We start from the raw sequence: 16,804 nt of genomic DNA, 5'->3' as shown, positions 1-16,804 counted from the left end.
AGGAAGGCAAGCGGGTGCGCTGTCTCGTCACCCCTGTGTCCCCAGAGCTCTGTGCATTGTAGGTGCCCTGTCACCTCAGTGAGTGTTTCTCGAGACCAAGTGGAGCCCATCAAGCAATCTGTGGGTCGGGGGCGGGGGGAGGTACGAGGGTCTGCAGGGAGGAAGGGAGGCCATGGGTTAAGAGAGGAGACCGCTTCGTGCTCACGTGGAGGGGAAGTGAATACAGAAGAGCACCAAGGTGAGATTCTTATCTCTCTGAGGATCCGGGCCCGGGCAAACCCTTATTTATAATCCATTGCAGGGACTAAATGGAGGAAGAGTGAAGGAAGGTTGGTTGATTGACTAAACAAAGTGCCTGTTCACAGGGCTTTGCAAACAGTGGGTTGCTGCCTTTTGGGCTTGACGTCCTTTCATGTATTTATAAATCTTTAAAGGGAAACAAGAAACCATGAGGAGTGAAACTCTTCAAAGTTGTGTTGGGTTAATGATACCTGTGGCTCATCCAGGCCCAGGCCATCCTTCTAACAAGCCAGATGGCGAAGCTTTGGTGGACCTGCCACCTGTGGTTGGTAAAGGAGCTCTTTGATTTGGAAAGAAACTTAGATTTCTTTCACTTACAAGTAAAAGAACTCCAGTTCAAACTGGCTTTAGCAAAAGAGTAAATTTATAGGCCCATGTGATGGAAAAGTCGAGGAATAGATTTCTGGGATGACTTCAGGTACAGCTGGATCCAGGTGCTTAAACAGTGTCACCAGGAATCTGTCTCTGTCCCTCACTCTGCTTTCCTTCATGTTGGCTTCATCCTCAGGCAGGCTGTCTCCTGTGGTGGCAGAGGAGGCCACCAGCAGCTCCAAGCTTGGTGACCTCAGTGGAAAAGGATGGCCCTTTCCTGATAGTTCCAGCAAAAGTTGTGGGGTGGATCTCAGTGCACTCCCCTGGGTCATGTGTCAATCTCTGTATCAGCCACTATGGCCAGAGAGATGGAATGCTCTGATTGGCCAGGCTGAGGTCCCAAGCTGGTCATAGAAGGGATGGGGCCAAGCCCACAAACCATGTCTCCAAAGGGAGATTGGGGCACTGCTACGAGGAGCGGGAGGTCTAGATGGTGGGCACGCGGAAGCAATCCGTGCCCACCACAGTGCACCTCTACGAGGAAGGATGTGAGGCAGGGGCCTCCGGAGCCACTGGGACACCACGACCATCTGAGTGGTACTGATGGGGCCCCTCTCAGATGCAGCACATGCTCAGGGAGGGGGAACAAGACCTGTGCCACCTGCAAGGGCGAGAAGAAACTGCTGCACTTCCTCCAGCTGGTCATCGTGTGGTACGTGGCACCTCTCAATGCCATGGCCTGGCGGGGTGGCCGGGGGGGACGTGGCCTGGATTGGTTTCTGCAGAGAAGCGCCACTTGGTTGGGGCTTTCACAGTGCAGGGATCTGCTGGGAGAGACGGAGTCCCAGGGTCCTAAGGCCCCACGTCAGGGAAGCTCCCACGCATTAAGGGTTTCTCCTATCGGGTACCTTGCTAGAACAGAACTGTCTGTACTTCACTAGTTTTCCATCTTGCGCGTGAGAATGCTGAGGCCCAGAGAGGCTAAAGCACTTTCCCGAGGTCCCACCGGTAGCACGGCAAGCCGTCCAGCCCTATCTGCCTGACTCCAAACCCAGGGCTTAACCCGACCCCCGGGCTCTGTCTCTCATCCTCTTCACTTCCAGGAAGAACAGCCTGTTTGAGTTTGTGTCTGAGCACCAGCTGGCCTGCCCTGGGGACCTGCTTGCTAAAGCCAGAGGAGAGACGCTCTTTAAGGATGAAAACACGATGGTAAGGAGGGCTTTGCTACCGCCCTAAAGGGAGCTGGGTCCCTCCTCCACCTGTGAGGCCGGGTCTTCTGGTTCTGCAGGCGATGCATTCATTCAGAAAGGCTGGGCGGGGACAGAGGCTGCTGGGACCCCATGGGGCAGTTTGTCTTGAATTTTACATATTCAACCCTCCTTTCTTCCCCTGTTCATTTTCTCTCCCTCTTTTCCTCCCTCCTTCCCTTGGACAAATCTTGAGACGCTCCTCCTATACCAGGCACCATTCTAGGCCATGGGGATACCATAAAACAGAATCTCTGCCCTCCGATCTCACAGTCGGTGAGGGAGAGGGTAATAAGAGCATTTTCACCACACCGTCAGCCATTGAGAAATACACAAGCGAGGTAGAGAGGAAGGGGCAGGGTGTCGGTGGTGGAGAGCGGTGCCTTGGGGGAGTGGATGGTGTGACAGTATGGGAGTCAGGGTGTCCAGCAGAGGAAGCAGCACGACAGAGGCCTTGAGGAGCGGCAGAGGGCAGGGGGCTGGAGGGCAGCGAGCTGGGCGGAGCAAGGAGCTAAGACATGACAGGTGCCAGCAGCCAGATCAGGGAGGGTCTTGTACACTAGCAGTTGGCAAATTCCGGCCCTTGGCCTGCTTTTATAAATAAAGTTTTATTGGAGCACAGCCCACTTGTTTATGTATTGTCTGTGGCTGCTATCGTGCTTCGAGGGCAGAGTTGAGTAGTCGAGACAGAGACCCTATGGCCTTCAAACGTGAGTATTTACTCTGGCCCTGTGGCTCCCTGCTGTCGGCCTGGGAAGGGAATTTGGCCTTTTGGGACATCCTAAGACAGTTTTTTTTGGTTTTGCTTTCTTCCCTTTCTTCTTCCCACCCTTCCTTCCTTCTTTTTTTTTTTTTAACAGTATGTAGCTGTTTCAGATTGGCTTATTAGTTTCAGGTGTATATCATGATTTGGTATTTGTATATTACTGTGAAATCATCACCACAATAAATCCAGTTCACGTCCATCACCACACAGTTAAAATGATTTTTCTTGTGATGAGACATTTTTATGAGCTACTCTCAGCAACTTTCAAATATCCAATCCAGTATTATCAACTGTAGTTACCATTCTGTACTTCACACTCCCAAGACTTATTTATCTCATAATTGGAAGTTTGTACCAATTGACCCCCTTTCACCCCTTTTGCCCACTCCTCCAATCCCCATCTCTGGAAACCATCAATCTCTTCTCTGTATCTAGGAGTTTGTGTTTAATTCCACATGTTAAGTGAGATCATAGGGTGTGTATCTTTCTCTGACTTATCTTACTTAACATAATGCCCTCTTCCATCCATGTTGCTGAAAATGGCAGGAATTCCTTCTTTATGGCTTCATAATAGTCCTCACCTTCCTTTCTTTGCCCCAATCACTAGGCTCTCTAAAGGCTCACTTCAGGCATCACCCCTCTAGGAAACCCTGCGCCCAATCCTAGCCTGAGTTAGGCAGCAGGGAAGGCGCGCCGGGTGGGCGGGTAGTCTGTCTACGGCCCTCGTTTATTGGCTGGAGTTCCCGACGCTATAAGGTGGATGATCAATGGTCCGCTTGGGTTTAACAAGCCCCACCCATCCCGCTCGCCCCTGGCCCGGGCCCGTCCCTTTCCGGCCTCGTGCTCCCATCAGCCCTCCAAGGCTCCAGGTGCTGAGGCTCCGGGTCAGGTGGTCTGCGTCTCCCCCCAGGTGTACCCCATCGTGGACTTCCCCCTGCGGGAAATCTCTCTGGCCTCCCAGCGGGGTATCGCCGAGCACAGCGCTGCGCTGGCCTCCCGAGCCCGCGTGCTGCAGCAGGTGAGCTGAGGGGGGTGGGGTGGGGACCGGGGCTGGTGGAAGGTGAGGTGCCGGGTCTGCTGGGGCTCCAGGACACTGTCCCCGTGGACGTAAAGGAGGGAACGGGCTCTTCCCTTTGTGGGGAGGTTCCTTCTTGAGAGTGGCAGGGCAGAAGGAAGGGGGGGAGGGGGGGAGCCCCAGTCGGAGGAGCACAGAGGTACTAGGCACTGACGTGGGGCCAGAGTGACCGGAGGTCAGAGAGCAGGGCTGGTCAGACATAAGGCCACGGGGAGAAGTTTGGACTGTTATATCCTGCGAGCGACAGAGAGCTTACAGGGTTTCACGCAGGAATGTGGCTCAGTGTCGTTTCGATTCTCCCCCCCCCCCCCGGTATTCAGGGAAGGGGAGGGAAAGCTCGAGATATAGGGTGCAAGGGCAGGTTTGGAACCCAGCGTCCGGCCCCCCGGGGCACTTCCCAAATCCCAGGCCCCCAAGGGCAGGGCTGACGGCCCGCGCTGCTGTGCGGCTGTTATCCTGCTTGCCACTAGGTGGCGCTGGTGCCCGTCGCGTCCCCAGGAGCCGCGGTGGGCGGGGCGTGTGCGGCAGGGGACGGGGTAAAGGAAACGGGGATGGAAGATGGGGCGGGGGGTTGGCAAGGGAAAGCCCAGCGCCTGAGCTCCGTGAGGGCTCTGTCGGGGGTCCGAGTCTTACAAACTGGGCGCAGATCCTGGCTCTTCCACGTCCCAGAGTGGTCCCGGGCCAGCTACAAACGCCTTCCTGAAGTTCAGTTTCTCACCCGTGAAAAAGATATTACTACCGCCTCAGAGGGCTTGGTAGGGATGAGATCATTTGCTTTAAGTGCGTGGAACCCGGTGCTCAAAATGTCCCTGTGCCTTCCGTTCCCTTTGCAATGAGTATTCCGCTTCTCTTCCTGCACGCTTACCCTGTTTGCAGGAGAGAAAAGGATGCATTTAATTTAAAATTAATAATGACCGTCTTGGAGCTGGAATGCACCTCAGAGAGGATGAAACGGGGGCACTGCAAACTGAAAGGCCTGGGTGGGGGGTGCTGTGGGTAGGAGGCCCCCTTACCCAGAGGGCCCCGCCTCCCCTCAGCTCTGTGCAGTGCAGGGGCAGAGATTTCAGACCTTCTGAAATACACATTTTTACATGAAATCTTCCAGTTTTTCAATACTGAAAGCAAAATTTTAAAAATGCTAAGAGCACTGTATGGACTGCTGGGCCAGCTTTGGCCTGTGGGCATCCTCGGCTACCCCTGGTCTAGTCCAAACCCATGACTTTGCCGATAAATCAGAGGAAGCCCAGACAGTGGAAGTAATTTAGGCAAGGTCACACAGCTTCTCAGTGGAAGAGCCCAGGAGTAGAACTCAGATTTCCCAACTCCAAGGGAAATGTTATTATCTGCCACACTCAAGGCACACAAGCGACTGTGAAAGCCAGCGTAGGTTTGCAGGGCTATCAGCCGGACGAGGCAGTGCCCTTGTCGCCTGGCAGACATTGCAGGGGCGAGTCACTTCCCAGGTTATGTCTTGCTTCCCAGCTCTGGCACATAGTCATGGCTCCTGGCCCTTCCATTCACGGGCCTCGATGTCCTCATCTGTAAAAGGGGCGCGGTTGGACCTTACCTTAGGTTGGGCTCCGCAGAAGCAGCTCTGAGACGAGGATCCGTGTGCAAGTCATTTTTTGTTTATTTATTTATTTTTTTTGCGGTACGCGGGCCTCTCACTGCTGTGACCTCTCCCGTTGCGGAGCACAGGCTCCGGACGCGCAGGCTCAGCGGCCATGGCTCACGGGCCCAGCCGCTCCGCGGCATGTGGGATCTTCCCAGACCGGGGCACGAACCCGCGTCCCCTGCATCGGCAGGCGGACTCTCAACCACTGTGCCACCAGCGAAGCCCGTTTGTTTTATTTTTTATCAATTTATTTTATTTTTGGCTGCGTTGGGTCTTTGTGGTGCGCGGGCTTCTCATTGCGGTGGCTTCTCATTGTGGAGCATGGGCTCTAGGTGTGCGGGCTTCAGTAGTTGTGGCATATGGGCTCAGTAGTTGTGGCTCATGAGCTCTAGAGCACAGGCTCAGAGCTTAGTTGCTCCACGGTGTGTGGGATCTTCCTGGACCAGCGCTCGAATCTGTGTCCCCTGCATTGGCAGGCGGCTCCCTAACCACTGTGCCACCAGGGAAGCCCAAGACATTTGTTAAGGAAGGGCTCCCAGGGGAAACAGGTAAAGGGGTGGGGGAGCCGGAACAGGAAGAGGGTCAGACAAGGGGGCGGTGAGGGTAGTGACGCTCTGAGTGTCAGCCATACCTCAACGGCTGTTTGCCTGGAGCTGACGTTTGTTCTTCAGCCCCATCCACGGAGGACCCCAGCCCGGTCTCTAAGGGGCCTTGCTTCTGCAGCCCTGGTACAGTCTGGTGGGCATTACAGTGAAGACTGCCCAGTAGTGAGCTGTGTCCTGTAGGACTACTGTAGGACTGGCCGGAGGACGAGGCAGGATTGCAGCAGCTTGCGGACACAGGTGCTCTCCTGGGACGTTTCTGCTGCTGAGGCTGACAATTTTGAGTCCTTTTTGGACCCTTCATTTGGCAGAGGGGCAGTGCCTGCCCAAGATCACACTGCATGTTGGCGGCAGGCCTCCGTCTAGACCCTGGGGCTCCCGGGCTTTCCCTGATGGTACAGCCCCGTCTCGGGCGACACAAGCCATCTGTGGACCAGACCTGGAGCAGGGAGGGGTGCACCAGGGGCAGACGTGCATGTTTCTTTAAAAGGGAGCATAAAGGGAGAAGAGGCCACTTCTGTGACTCTTTGTCCTAAATCGTCCTTGGGCCCAGGATCTACAGACAAAGGTTCATACCGATATTTTGTTCAGGGTTGGGAAGTTAGCGAGTAGAATCCAGGGAGGGGCCCCGGCCCCTCCTCTCAGACCTGGAATCTGCTCGTCCCAGGGGCACAGTCAAGGGGTTCCAGCAGATACACGTCTGATTACGAGATGACCACTGGATGGCCGTTGATGTCCTGGCCAACCTGTGGTCCCCAACCTGGAGACTTTTAGAATCCAAATGGAGGCACGTGGGGTGGGGCTGCTGTGGTTTTGCTCTGTGTCGGGTAGTAGAAGAGTTTGGAAACAAGAGTGGTCTGACCCGCGGCCCAGGCTTTCTGAGCAGAGGTTGGCTCCCCTCCCCTCTTGCCCCGTGGTTCCCATGTTGGGTCTCCTGTGCCAACATGGCAAGAGGGATCGTCTACCTTTTCGTTCCGTAGTTATCCCCCTTGGAGGCCGCTCTCCGGCACACGGAGAAAACTCACCGTCTCATTTGGTTTTCTCAACAACTCCGTGACATAGACGTTTTTGTACCCATTTCACAGATGAACAAACGGAGGCCCAGAGAGAGGAAGTGGGAGGTCACGCAGACGGCTTCATGGGAAGTGCGTGCCCTGACCCTGAGTCCCCCGCCTCCTGCTACAGTGTCACTCCCTCTGCCACCCCTCCCACCCGCACCTCCCAGCGTAGGGAGCCCTCTGCTCAACATCCTCTCCCGGCCTGTTCCCCACTTTCCCCAGGGGCCTCAGGACCATCATCTCCCACGAGAGGACTTGGGCTCTTTTCCCAAGGAGGGGATCTTCCTGCAAGTAGGAGGGTCTGACCCTGGGCCAAGCACACCACCTCCCTCCGGGGTTGGGGTCCCCACATCCGAGTCTGGGACAGGCGAGCAGCTTGTGCACAAGAACTTAGGGTTTGGGCACCGAGCCTGGCCCACGGTACGTCCCGAGAAAGCTTTGCTGGGGCTGAGGAGTCACTTTGCTCTGTGGGTTGCACCCGTAGTTTTCCGTAACAAATCAGTGCCAAAGCCAATGACCTGGGTGTCTCAGCAGGAGTCAGTGTCAGCTCCGAGGCGGCAGGGCATCCCGTTCACTGCCCCGTGATTCTGGAAGATTGTTGAGTAAGTGCTCCGAGAAAGGGCTAGAGAACAAGGGATTTAGGACCCCTCTTCATGGGGGGAGTGAGTGCCCCGGGCTCTCGAGTAGACAGGGATGCCAGGGAGGAGGTTTGAGCCTGAAATAGGTCCAGCCAGGAGGTGGGGCTTGACCTGGATGATCTTGCAAGCTTGAAATTCCATGGGCCTCAGTTTCCCCATGTGTGAAAGGAGGGGAAAACTTGAGAAAGACTTTTCTCAAAGGAGGGTTGATGCAAAACTCTGGTGCAGGGAGGGAAGCGTCTGAGAAAATAGCCTGAAGCAGCCCACCAAACTTTGGAATTTCTTTGGTGTCAACATTTTATCTTAAAATTTAATTCAAATTGCATAATACATTCCCTAACATCTCCATGGTTGTTTTAATAGAAAAATTTTTAAAATGACTTTGTCCTCCACTTTTCTCCACTCCACTCTGTCCACCCTCCCATCTAAAAATTACCGCTTCTGGAAGATGTCCTGTTTGGCTGGTGGAGTTCCATACATCCTGCAACTCCCCTGGGGATTGCCTGTGCGCCCCCTCCCCCCACCCCACCGCTTCATGAAACTTAGAATGAGGTGGTGGTTAAAGACGAGAAGTCGGTTTGGGCCAGAGCTTAGGGTATGTGAAGAGGCGTAGTAAGAGATACATCTGGGAGGCAGGTTGGAGGCAAAACGCCAAGTCCAGAGCCTGAACTTCATTCCACAGGTAGTAGGGAGCTACTGAAGGTTCTTGAGCAGGCGAGTGACTTGAACAGAACCCTGAGGTTTTTCTTGGCCAATTGTTTCCTCAGCGCCAGACCATTGAACTGGTCCCCCTCACGGAAGTTCGTTACTGGTACCAAGGAAAGACGTACGTCTACTACATCTACGGCACCGACCACAAAGTGTACGTGGTGGATTACCCCGAGAGGTACTGCTGTGGCTGCACCATCATCTGACGTCGCACATCTGCCCCCAGAGCCCGCCACTCACGTTTGCCCAGGAGATTGGCTGAGGTCTCTGAGTTGACTCACTGTTGGCTCCTCTGGACAATTGCATGCAAACCCGGGTGTGTCCTTCCAGAGAATTCAGCTCCTCTGTCAAGCTACAAGTCCTTCTGGAGCCCGTCTGGCGGAATCTATCACGTGTCTAAGCTACAAGAATTCATCTACACACATTGCTTTAGGAGAAATAACTTAAGCAGTGGGGGCTTTGCCTCTGGCCTGTGAACTAAAGCCCTGATTGAGCGTGGGGTTGATTTTACTTTTCCCTCGGTCAGTCTCAGTTCTGGTGTGTCTCTGCTAGTCTGGGCCTTTTGTGGAGCTGAGTGATTCTGAAATGTTGAAAGATAGACAGAAATTAGCTGCCTCTTATGCACACCAAATAGTGCACTTAGGCAAAAACGTACACCATTTTACTCCTCATTCTGTGGGTCAGGAATTCAGACATAGCCGTGGTGGGATGGCTTATCTCTGTTCCATGACATCTGGTGCCTCACCTGGAAGTATCAAAGGCTGGGGTGGCTCAAGGGCAGGGGCGCTGAAGGCTGGTTCACCCAGATGCCTGGTGGTCGATGGCGGCTTTCGGCTGGAACACCTACATGGGGCCTCCGCATGCGGCGTGGGCTTCCTCACAGCATGGCGGCTCTCAGGGTAAGCACCCCACACGTGTGCCCCAATTAAAGAGACAGAGATCTGTTCCCAGACTGGAGAACAAACCCGCTGTGTTGGATAGACCAAGGGTCTGTATGCTAATCTCTAACGTGGTGCCTGTGCATGGGTAAATTTTAGAGAGTGGTTTTGGGTATATGCAGGTTCTTACATCACGTGCTGACCTTAGAACCTGCGCACCGAGTAGAAGGTGACCTGGTACCCTGTGTACCCAGTCCCAGGCAGGAACTCCGACCTGGTGCAGTGAGGCTGGGTGGGTGGAGGGGACACCCTGCACACTGAATGCCCGGTTGGCTTTGGAGGGGTGGTTCGGGGGCTGCGTGAGCCACCATGTACCTGATTGTGAGTAACCAGATGTCCCTGTCATCTTACAATGCCTGCCCCCACCCGGAAGGGGAGTGCTGCACCCCAGGAGGGCCAGTCCGTACCCTCTTGATCCCCAAGCTCCTGCTGGCCTGCAGCCCTCGTCCCCCATAGGGTAGAAGCACGTGGACATAAGAGGCCTGGTTGGGGGAGGCTCAGGTGGGGGAGGGGTGGTCTGAGGCCATTCCCCTGGGGCCTCGTACAACTGGAGGGGACGGTTTTTGGCTGTTGCCATCATTGGTGGACGGAGCCCAGGAAAGCGGGGCATCCAGCAGTGCTCGGGGACGTCAGCGCAGTGGAGTGGCATTCCACGTGTTACGTGGCTAGCAGATACCCCGTGGACACTCACGGAGGAATTACTTCTACAAGGTCTCATCGGTTATTACTGAATGCAGTGCGGATTTTTATGTGGTGTTCGCCTCTGTTCTTTGATTTTCTGGTGTGTCTTGTTTGGAACGGCTTCTGATCCTCCCCCTTCTCTCACGTACAAACGTGGAACTCTGGCGCCTTTGTTGGGGTTCTGCGGGCCGCCGTGCTTGAGCCTCACAGATTGAACTACATGTATTAAAACACTGCTTTCTTCTTACTTCTCCTTTATGTTTCCGTTTGGGCATTAAATTGCTTTTTAAAAATGGTCTGTAAGTGGGTTATGTCTAAATGTCATTTTAGGATAAAAAGGGAGCCTCACGTATGTTAGGGTTGAGGCCACGTGGCCCGTACACGCTGTTGGCATGTGAACTGGACCCAGCAAGAAAATCTGGCTGGAATAAAGTGGGTCATGGGGACACTGTTCTAATTGAGCCTCAGTGAGCCACCAGCCGTAGGGCCCCTTAGTTCTGGTGGTTCTGGCAAAATCCCAGATGGTTACTGGGTCCTCCGGCTGTTTGATAACTGTTGCGTGGTTTCCCCTGCAGTGTTGTCTGTTTTTATGACCTTTGCTGCAGCCAGGATCTGACTTAATTTGCTCTTTCTGCCTGTTATCCTAGGGCTGAGTTGGCTGTTGCTGGTAAGCCCAGACCCAGCTGAAGTCCCTGGAGGGCAGAGAACAGAATGCAAGGGCAGCTGTAACCCCCAAACTGGCCACTGCACAGGGTGGCTCTGGTCCCGATTCAGTTTTGCTGTAGAAGGATGTGAGCCTCAAGCGGCTGGCTGTTTCTTTGTGGCCCTGCCAAAGGACAACACCAGCTCTGTTCTTTACCAGTCACTGGCAGACGTTGGGCCTCTGCCTGGCGGCCGGAGCCGCTCAGGCCTTGGTGAGGGTTTCCCGCGGATCTGATGTCTCTGCCCTGAGACTACAGGATGGGAGGAGAGGCTGTCTGTAAGCAGAGGATAAGGAAAGAATCCATGGGAGTCAGGTGGCTTTACAAGATGAGGATGCCTAAGAGGCAAGATGGCGGTAGTGGTTACAAGCATGTGTATGAATGTGCCTGTGTGTGTATATGTGTGCATGCATTTGTACATGAGCATGTGCACATGTGTATATGTGTGTGCACATGGTGTGTACGCATGCACGATGTGTGTGTATTTGTGTGTATTGCATGTCGCATGTGCATGGGTGTGTGTGTGTGTGTGTGTGTGCGCGCGTGTGTGTGTGTTTGCTTGCCAGGGGGAGAGGATCACTGCTTAGAAGGCAGGAGGGACTTCCTCCCCCACCTGGTTTTCCTCCCTTCTCTCCTGGTCCCTGTCATTCGCTCTAGTTCCCTATACCCTGGCCTTCAACACCTATCAGCTTGTTGTACCACAGCCAACTTGAATTTCTAGTTCATGTGCAACCCTTGATACGGAGCGTGATGAGAGAATTGTGTTTTCTCAGTCAGGACTGTGGCATTACGTTTCTCAGCAGGAAAGACCCTTCTAGATTCAGTGGCTGGGACGTTCAGCTTGAATTCCAGTCTCCTTTTGCTGACATTTCATGGTCAGGGATTGTGGAAAGAGCATATACACTCTGGTTCAAATTCTGGCCCTGCCCGCTAATCAGCTGTGTGACACTGGGCAGTTCTCTTAACCTTGCTGAGCCTCAGTTACCTCCTCTGTGAGATGGGATGATACCACTTGCTTTGCAGGGCGGGTTCAAGAGACATCAGGCGGGCAGAGCTCAGCCTCAGTAGGTGCTCACTACCTGGAAAGGCCATCTCCTCCCAGAAGGAAACTCCTTTGTGGCTACGGGCAGGGCCTGAATGCTTGTCACAGCGCCTCTCCAGGTGACCCGTGAGCAGGCCCTCGTGCACCAGAGTGAGTGCGAGTGACCTCTATTCCGCCAGCTCCCCTTCTTCATCCTTCAGCTCAGCTCACACGCACTACTTCCCCACGTCTTCACCTTGCCCTCGGGTGGGCGGCATCCAGCGACCCCTCCTCTGCGCTCATGTCTCGGGGCACGTGCGCGTGCACTGGTCCCTGATTTGCCTTGTCTCGGCCTCCGCTGGACCACCGGCTGGCCGGCGGCTGGGTTTTTGCTCGTCACTGCCTTACGTGAGAGTGGTGCGTGTCAGTGATGACCGCCAAGCGTGACCCAAGGGCTAGGAGGAGGTGCCGCACGTTGATTTAACACAAAAAATACCGGATTTTAATTCCAGTCTGGCCTGTCAGCTGTGTGGCCCTGGACGAGTCGTTCAGGCCCCTCTGGGGCTTCAGTTTTCATTGTGTACTTTGGAGAGTTGCATCTGCTCCCAGTTTTCCTTTTAAAATTTCACCTTTTCTCCCGCAAATCTGTGGGACCCAGATACATAAACCCGGCTCACAGATCAAGTGGGGCTGCTTTGGTTGGTGAGGGGGGCCCAGCGGCCTCCCAGAAACCTGCCCCCTCCTCGCCTCCAACCTCCGGCGTCTGGGAGCCCACGGGACACGGCCAGGCAAGCCTCTCGCTCCTGTTCTGGGAGGTGGGCTGCATCTCTAACAGACCACAGGCCAATCCTGAGAAATTTCTGTCTTTTTTTTTTTTTTCTTCAAAGAATTAAACCTTTGACCTGAGCTTATGTTCTGATTGTATGTTCCTCAGAGTGAAACATGCGTAGAGGAAGGCACCATAGAATGTTCTGTCTAGCGGTGCTCTAAGCAGTTGATAATTTTCCTGTACTTTGGAGCAGAATGGCCCTGGGGCATTCAGACTGGGGGTCCCCTCCCTCTAGCCTGGTCCCCAAGCTGTAGGAGCGTGTTGCTACTGGTCTTTATGTCTTCAAGTCTGGGGCATGTCTTTGCTTTTTCCCCATCAGCTAATGGAATTGGGATTTCCTGCTAAAAGAAAGATGGGACCTGGACATGGGGAGCTCATCTTTGAGGCCAGAATAAGTCACTGTCATTTTAGTGACAATCTGTTTTTGTCCCATGATCAGAAAATCTGGCAGAACTTTAAGGGGGCTGGGACACAGGATGGGGCGATACAGGGTGGCACAAAGCCACACAGTGTGGTCTCCGTGGTCACGGCCTGGGGTTCACAGCTTGCAGCTCACTCGTGCTTGCCCAGAGGCCTCCATCTGTAAGACGGGAGTACTGACCATTAGGGCTGTGGGGAGACTAAATGAATAGTGTGCAGGGTATGCATGGCACACGAGTTCTCAAGGGATTTGGGCTGTTAGTAGTATGAGGGGATCCGGGGAGAGGCGCGTGTTGGGAGGAAGAGATTAGACCCTTAGCATTGGGGGTAGAGCAGAAGGAGGGTGCTGTAAACTGAATGTTCCCCCCAGATTCATATGTTGAAATCCTAACCCCCTAATGTGATGGTATTTGGAGGTGGGGCCTTGGGGAGATGCTTAGGTCATGAGGGCAGAGCTGCCATTTATGGGATCAGTGCCCTTATCAAAGAGACCCCAGGGAGCTCCCTTGTCATGTGAGGTTAAAGCTAGAAGATGGCTGTTTCTGAACTAAGAAGCAGACCCTCACCACACGCCGACTTGCTGGCGCTTTGGTCTTGGACTTCCAGTCTTTAGAGCTGTGAGACATGCATTTCTTTTGTTTATAAGCCGCCCTGTCCATGATACTCTGTTCTAGCAACCCACACAAACTTAGAAGGTGTCTAAGCACAGAGTCTGAGGTGGTGTGATATCAGGCAGTGTTTTCCAAAAGGCAGGCCGAGTATCTGGACCTGACTGCACTTAGTGTCACCTAGAAAGTTTGTCGAAAATGCAGATTCCCAGTCCCAGCCCTAGGTATTTGGGGTTTTAGTGGCTGAGACTCTGTAGTTTTACCCAGCGTCCCAAGATGATTCTTACCAATGGCTAGAACAGGAAATTGACATTTGGAGTCAAAAAACAGCTTTGGAATCAGAACTTGGAGCCTGAAATTTCAGTTCTTAGCTCACCGTGGGTTGACCTTCTCTAAACCTGTTTCTTCATCTGTGAAGTGGGGAGAATCCCTGTCCTACCTCCCTTGCAGGGTTGTTTGAAGGCTCATCTAAGACAGGGAATGGGAAAGAGCTTTGCAGACGACAGCACTGCACACGTATGTTTCATGTTAGGAGTGGGAAAGACAACCTCCACGGTTTCCAAGGCTTCCTGCTGCCTTCGACTCTCTCCACCAGGGTGCCACAGGTGCACACGCATGAAACCTCAGAGCGTTTCTCCCGCACGCGGGAGGAGCGCCTTATCCGGTAAAATCAGAACCTGTGAGGGCCCCTCACTCTCAGCGGTCCTTGGGCTATCGGGTCATCTCAGGGAACTCAGGGTGGCTCCAGGAAGTTTCTTCAGAGGTGTATTTAGTATATCTTCCATTATTCATTGGTTGCAGTTAAAACTGCTTTATCCTTCCAAAAAGACACCATGGAAGTCAATAGTGACGCTTAGGAAGGCAGACTTGAGATGCCGGAGTGGAAGTTAGGGCTTTAGGTCAACACATTAGCTCTCGAATCTAAGGGACAAGGGCAAGCAGAGGTGGATCAGGCCCTGATCTCGCCTTGAGGACCCTCGGTGTTCAAAATGGTGGTGAACGTTTCGGGAGTACTGCCCACGTGTCAGATGTTCTCTGGGCTCCTGACGTGTCGTCTGATGTCAGTACTGCAAGGGAAGTATGAACCGGACCTCCACTTGAGAGAGGAACGACTAAGGCCCAGAGGAGTTAAGTCAGAGTCCCACATCGAGGGGAGAAGCAGGGATTTGGACATTTGGACGGGGGCAGTCTGGCTCCAGAGCCCATGCTCTGTCTGGTTTGGTGGGGGAGGGAGATGTGACCGTGACTTAGCAATAAGCATGATGGGAGACTCATGCCTTTGTCACTCCTTGTCCCCAGGCCTGCTGCTGACGGCTTCCTGAGCTAGACAGTGGGGCTCTCATCTTGTGAAGGAAGGTAGCTCGGTGACTAGCTGCCCACCTTCACCCACCTTCCTGGGTGCCGGGTAGCCCTTCAGTCTGATCCTTGCCCTCCCTGTGGCGCTGCGGGTTCCTGCAAGAGATCAGAAGGAGAGAGATGCTACTTCTTGCTTGTTGTTTTTTTTTTATGTGGACCATTTTTTAAAGTCTTTATGGAATTTGTTGCAATATTTCTTCTGTTTTATGTTTTGGTGTTTTGGCCACGAGGCATGTGGGATCTTAGCTCCCTGATCAGGGATCGAACCCACACCCCCTGCATTGGAAGGTGAAGTCTTAACCACTGGACCGCCAGGGAAGTCCCATTCGTTTTTTTTTTTTTTTTCGGCTGCCCCCAGGTACCTGGTAGAAATCCAAGCCTCTCACCTTAGGGGCTTGTGGCCAGTCATCGCAGTTCCATGCAGGAGACCCAGCCCAGTGTCTGAACCTTGTTATACTGACAGAACTGTTGTCTCTTCCCACCTCAGTCATATTACAAAGCTCTGTGAGATTCCTCTAATCTAGCCTTGGGAGGTGGTGCAACCCCTCCCACTTCCTGTTTCGCTTTTTTACTGATTGCAACCGGGAGTAATTATGGCAAATATAAGACTTTACTAAGCTTATCATGTGCTGCTGTAACCATTTTATACGTGTTAGACTCTAAATCTTCTCAACAGTTCTAGGAAGGAGGGAGTTTTTTTTTTCTTTATCATGATTAATGTAATCCTCCAACACTCTCTATTGATTATTTAAGGTATTCCTGAACTGTACTGTTTGTTTAGGAAAACCAGTCCTCTTGTTCAAAGCCTTAACTCTAACTTTATTATTATTATTATTATTGTTGAAGTATAGTTGACTGACTTCAGAAATAAGTTGATTACTTATTGTTGAAGTATGGTTGTGTTAGTTTCAGGTGTATAGCAAGGTGATTCAGTTATACCTATATACATATATCTGTTCTTTTTCAGATTCTGCTGTATTGTAGGATATTACAAGATATTGGGTAGAATTCCCTGTGCTATACAACAGGTCCTTGTTGTTTATTTTATATACAGTAGTGTGTATCTGTTAACCCCAAACTCCTAGTTTATCTGTACCCCCCTTTCCCCTTTAGTAACCATAAGTTTGTTTTCCATGTCTGAGTCTATTTCTGTTTTGTAAATAAGTTCATTTGCATCATTTTTTAAGATTCCACATATAAGTGATATTATATGATATTTATCTTTCTCTGTCTAATTTACTTCACTTAGTATGATCATCTCTAGGTCCATCCATGTTGCTGCAAACGGCATTATTTCATTCTTTTTCATGGCTGAGTAATACTCCATTGTATATATGTACCACGTCTTCTTCATCCATTCCTCTGTTCATGGACATTTAGGTTGCTTCCATGTGTCGTTTAATTGTAAACAGTGCTGCTGTGAACATTAGGGTGCATGTATATTTTCGAATTAGAGTTTTTGTCTTTTCTGGATATACACCCAGCAGTGGGATTGCTGGGTCATATGGTAGCTCTATTTTTAGTTTTTTAAGGAACTTCCGTACTGTTCTCCATAGTGGCTGCACCAATTTACATTCCTACCAACAGTGTAGGACGGTTCCCTTTTCTCTACAAGGAGGGACTTTCTTTATCCCCATCTTACAGGTGAGCAGATTGAGGCACAGAGAGTTTAAATCACTCTCCCAAAGTCACAGAGCACGGGCGTAGAGCCAGGCTGTCTTTTGATCCTGGGTACACATGCAGGGTGCCGGTGTAGCTGGTATGCTTCTGTGTGGGTGTGAGAAGGGGCGAGCCCCCGGCACTCCTGGGGATAGATGTGCAAAGCAGCCAATGCGACAGCAGGCTCCCCGTCTAGGGCCCGCCCTCGGCTGGGTGGGCAGAGCAGCCCGGGGGTGACTGGGGGCAGCTGCTGAGTGGAAGTGAGTTGTT

The 16,804-nt window shown here is 52.6% G+C and overlaps 1 protein-coding gene across 13 annotated transcripts in view; it reads left to right on the top strand.

Annotated features, from left to right (window-relative positions):
* SSUH2 (ssu-2 homolog) overlaps positions 1-16,804 on the top strand; it is a 227,192-nt gene that overhangs the window by 13,192 nt on the left and 197,196 nt on the right. For 2 of the 13 annotated variants that reach the window (XM_073787592.1, XM_073787593.1), the window contains exons 9-12: positions 1,232-1,324; positions 1,716-1,821; positions 3,536-3,643; positions 7,003-8,365. In XM_073787592.1, the coding sequence (XP_073643693.1) occupies positions 1,232-1,324; positions 1,716-1,821; positions 3,536-3,643; positions 7,003-7,560 (865 nt within the window). In that variant the 3' untranslated portion in view covers positions 7,561-8,365. The other 11 variants (XM_073787600.1, XM_073787597.1, XM_073787601.1 and 8 more) reach the window with 9 other exon arrangements.

Source organism: Tursiops truncatus, chromosome 10, assembly GCF_011762595.2.
Source record: "Tursiops truncatus isolate mTurTru1 chromosome 10, mTurTru1.mat.Y, whole genome shotgun sequence".
Lineage (NCBI taxonomy): Eukaryota > Metazoa > Chordata > Mammalia > Artiodactyla > Delphinidae > Tursiops > Tursiops truncatus.
Note: the sequence above shows the minus strand (reverse complement) of the source record. Positions and strands in the feature narration are given on the sequence as shown.